Raw genomic sequence first — 3,553 nt, forward strand, 5'->3', positions numbered from 1 at the left:
ATTTTATTTTTTTTTTTAAAATAGAATTATTTTTTTTTTTTTTTTCCCCAATTTTTAAAAAAAAAAATATTTTTTCTTGGATAATTTTCAAATTTTCTTCAAACAAACCCCAACACTTTTTTTTATTTTATTTCAGAAAAAATTTAAATTCACACGATTCACTTTTTTTTTTTTTTTTTTTTTTTTTTTGTTGTTTTTCCACTTTTTAGATGAATAAAAAGTAGGTCGAATTTCAAAAAAAAATTGTTTCTATATGTTAAAATTATTAATATATTAGAAAATAAAAAAAATTTTTATTTAATCATAGATAAATAAAAATGGATAATAATCACAGTGAAATAGTTAATAATCACGATCACAATCATGGTAACAACAATAATAATGATAATAGTGACGAAGAAATAATTAATAATCCAAATATTATTGATAATAATAATAATGGTATCAGTAACAATAATAATAGTATCGAAATTGACGGTGAGGAAGATTTGGTTGAATGCAAATGCCAATTATGTAGGAAAGGACCACCCTCATTAAAAGGAAAAGCAAACAAAAACGGATTATGGAAAAGACGTTTGGAAGTTGCCCTCTTTGTATTAATTAATAAACAACTGGATGACTATAGAAACGAAAAAAAAGGTGATGAATCAATTGAGTCCCTTATAAAAAACAATCCATCTCTTGTTTTAACACCCAAACAAAAGAAAGAGCTTTCAAAGCTAGAAAAGATAAAATATTTTCATACAACCGAGATTACGGATTTTATGTCAACTCATCGACATCTTTTAGGTTTGGATGGACTTTTAAAAGACGAAGCAGACTGGAAGCATCCATTGGTCAAAACCTTATCGAATCATAAAGATGTATTTAAAACTGGTTACCATGTTTTATTTGAAAAAAGAGGATATTGGAGCTTACACGAATTAAGAGATCCATGGGTGGACGATGACTTGTCAAAAAAGAAAAATAAAAAGTTTGCAAATAGTATAAATATTACAGCAACATCATCAGCATCTCCAACCAACACAGAGAAAACAGCAGAAGGAGGAGATGCAGTTAACGATTTGGAAAGTGAAGCTAAAAAATTTAAACCAGCTATGATTTTAAAGAAACGTATAAAGAGAATTTGTGGTTTTATTGGTAAAGGTGGTTTGCCATGCCAACGTATTGGTATCTGCAGGCATCATTCTAAAATTGTCGATGGTAAAAGAGTACTTAGTGAAACATCAATAATAGATACAACAAGCAGCGATGAAGATAGTTTTGGCCATGCTGAGGATGAATTAAGTGATGAGGGAAGTGATTTCGAATTTAATAATAATAATAGTAGTAATCTTCAAAGCGATGATGAACGTCAAATTCAAGAAAGACCAAGTAAAAAAAATAAAAAACAACACCAATTAGAAAATAGTGAAAAAAAAAAGAGAGCTAAAAATAAAGATAATAATAATTCAGATATTTCAAAAAAAAGTAATGGTTTAATATTTAGTAGTAGTGTTATAGTGAATGGTAGTTTAAATATTGTTAATAGTAATAGTATTAGCCATAATACTATTCCTAATAATCCTATTAGCACTAATGATAATATGAATAATAATAATAGTAATAATAATCATAATAATAATAGTATTAGCAATAATCCTAACATGAATAGTAATAATATATATAATAATAGCAACTTCTATAATTTAATTGGAGATAATAATACTATCAACGATTTAAATGATAATATTCAGATTGGTGGAAACAAGGTAGTCATTTTAAATAGTAAAACAATGATGTCACCAAATATTAATAATAACATTTATGAAGATGAAAATCATATGGATTTTACAGATGAAGGTGTCGAAAATTGAAAATTTGGAATCTTTAAATAGTTCTGAATATCAAAAAGAGGACCAATATCAATATCAATATCAAGAGCAAGAGCAAAAGCAAGAGCAATATCAAGAGCAATACCAAGAGCAAGATCAAGAGGAAGATTCAGATGAGGATCAAGAGGAAGAGGAAGATTCAGATCAAGATTCAGATCAAGAACAAGATTCAGATCAAGAACAAGAACAAGATCAAGAACAAGAAACCTCAAATTCAGATACACTCGATTCATCAGTGGAATCATCTGACAACGATTCATCAAGTAATGTTGAGGAACAAGATAGCCAATCGGAAATAGAATCAATTAATTCAGACGACGATTCAGATTCAAATAGTTCACAGTATTCGGATATATCGGAAAATCAACAACAACAACAACTAGAAGAGCAGCAACAACAAAATATGTTTAGATATAATAATCAATCACCAGATACTTTTTATAATAAAAATAAAAATAAAATAAAAAATAAAAATAAAAATTATAGCGAAGATGATGACGAAGAAAATACAACCGATGATGACGAAGATGAAAGTCCAATCATTAGAAACACCTTATTTCAATATGTCGAGCCAGTCGTTGTTGATAAATCAAATATAAGAATATTAGAAAACGATATTATGGAAAACTTTAATTTTAACAAGGTATTAATGCATTTATTAGAAAAAGATTTAAAAACCGATGTATTTAAATTAGCAGTTGAGTTTGTAAGATTCATCCTACTAAAATTTGCGACAAATGATTTTTATGGTAACTATTGTAATGAATCTCATAATTTAAAAGCAAGTCCATTGGTTGGTGTATGTATTCATATATTATCATCATTATATTATTATTAAATATTAATTTTTTCTTTTTTTTACATTTATAATAGATTTTTTGGCAAGCTTTAATCCAAGATTCTGTATTATATGTTAAATTTTCAAATTTATTTGGTGTATCCCTTATCGATTTTGATCCAGAGACTGGTGAATCTAATAAAGATAAATATTTTAATACATTAAAGGTATATAAAAAATATTATATAGATATAGATGATGAAATTGAATTTCAGCAACAACAACAGCAACAACAACAACAACAACAACAACAAAAGTTTAATAAAAACAATAATTATATAGATGATAATAACAATAATGATGACGATTACGATAGCAGTAATTATATAGATGATAGCAACGATAGGGATGACGATAGCGATAGCGATAGTGATAATAATAACGATAGCGATAACGATAACGATAATTATAATGATAACGATAATGATAATAATAATGATAACAATAACGATAACGATAACGATATCAATATCAATAACGATAGCGATAACGATAACGATAACAATAACAATAACAATAACAATAACAATAACAATAACAATAACAATAACAATAACAATAACACTAACGATAACGATAACGATAATTATAATTATAATTATAATGATAATGATAATAATGATAATGATAATGATAATAATAATAATAATAATAATAATGATAATGATAATAATAATGATAATAATAATAATAATAATAATAATAATAATAATAATAATAATAATAAATAATAATAATAATAATAATAATAATAATATGGAAAAATGAAAATGAAAAATGGATAATAATAACGAAAATCAAAAAATCAATGAAAGTTGGAAATCAGGGAAATTAATATTTT

At 25.4% G+C, this 3,553-nt stretch overlaps 1 protein-coding gene across 1 annotated transcript; it reads left to right on the top strand.

The window, feature by feature from the left end:
• Positions 1–317: 317 nt before the first annotated feature.
• Positions 318–3,443, top strand: DICPUDRAFT_83430 (uncharacterized protein; the record flags this gene model as incomplete). The annotated part of the gene is made up of 3 exons (XM_003292777.1): positions 318–1,751; positions 1,837–2,673; positions 2,748–3,443. The coding sequence occupies 3 exons, from the start codon at positions 318–320 to the stop codon at positions 3,441–3,443; spliced, it is 2,967 nt and encodes a 988-aa protein (XP_003292825.1).
• Between the last annotated feature and the right edge of the window lie 110 nt (positions 3,444–3,553).

Source organism: Dictyostelium purpureum (assembly GCF_000190715.1).
Source record: "Dictyostelium purpureum unplaced genomic scaffold DICPUscaffold_373, whole genome shotgun sequence".
NCBI classification, from domain to species: Eukaryota; Evosea; class Eumycetozoa; order Dictyosteliales; family Dictyosteliaceae; genus Dictyostelium; species Dictyostelium purpureum.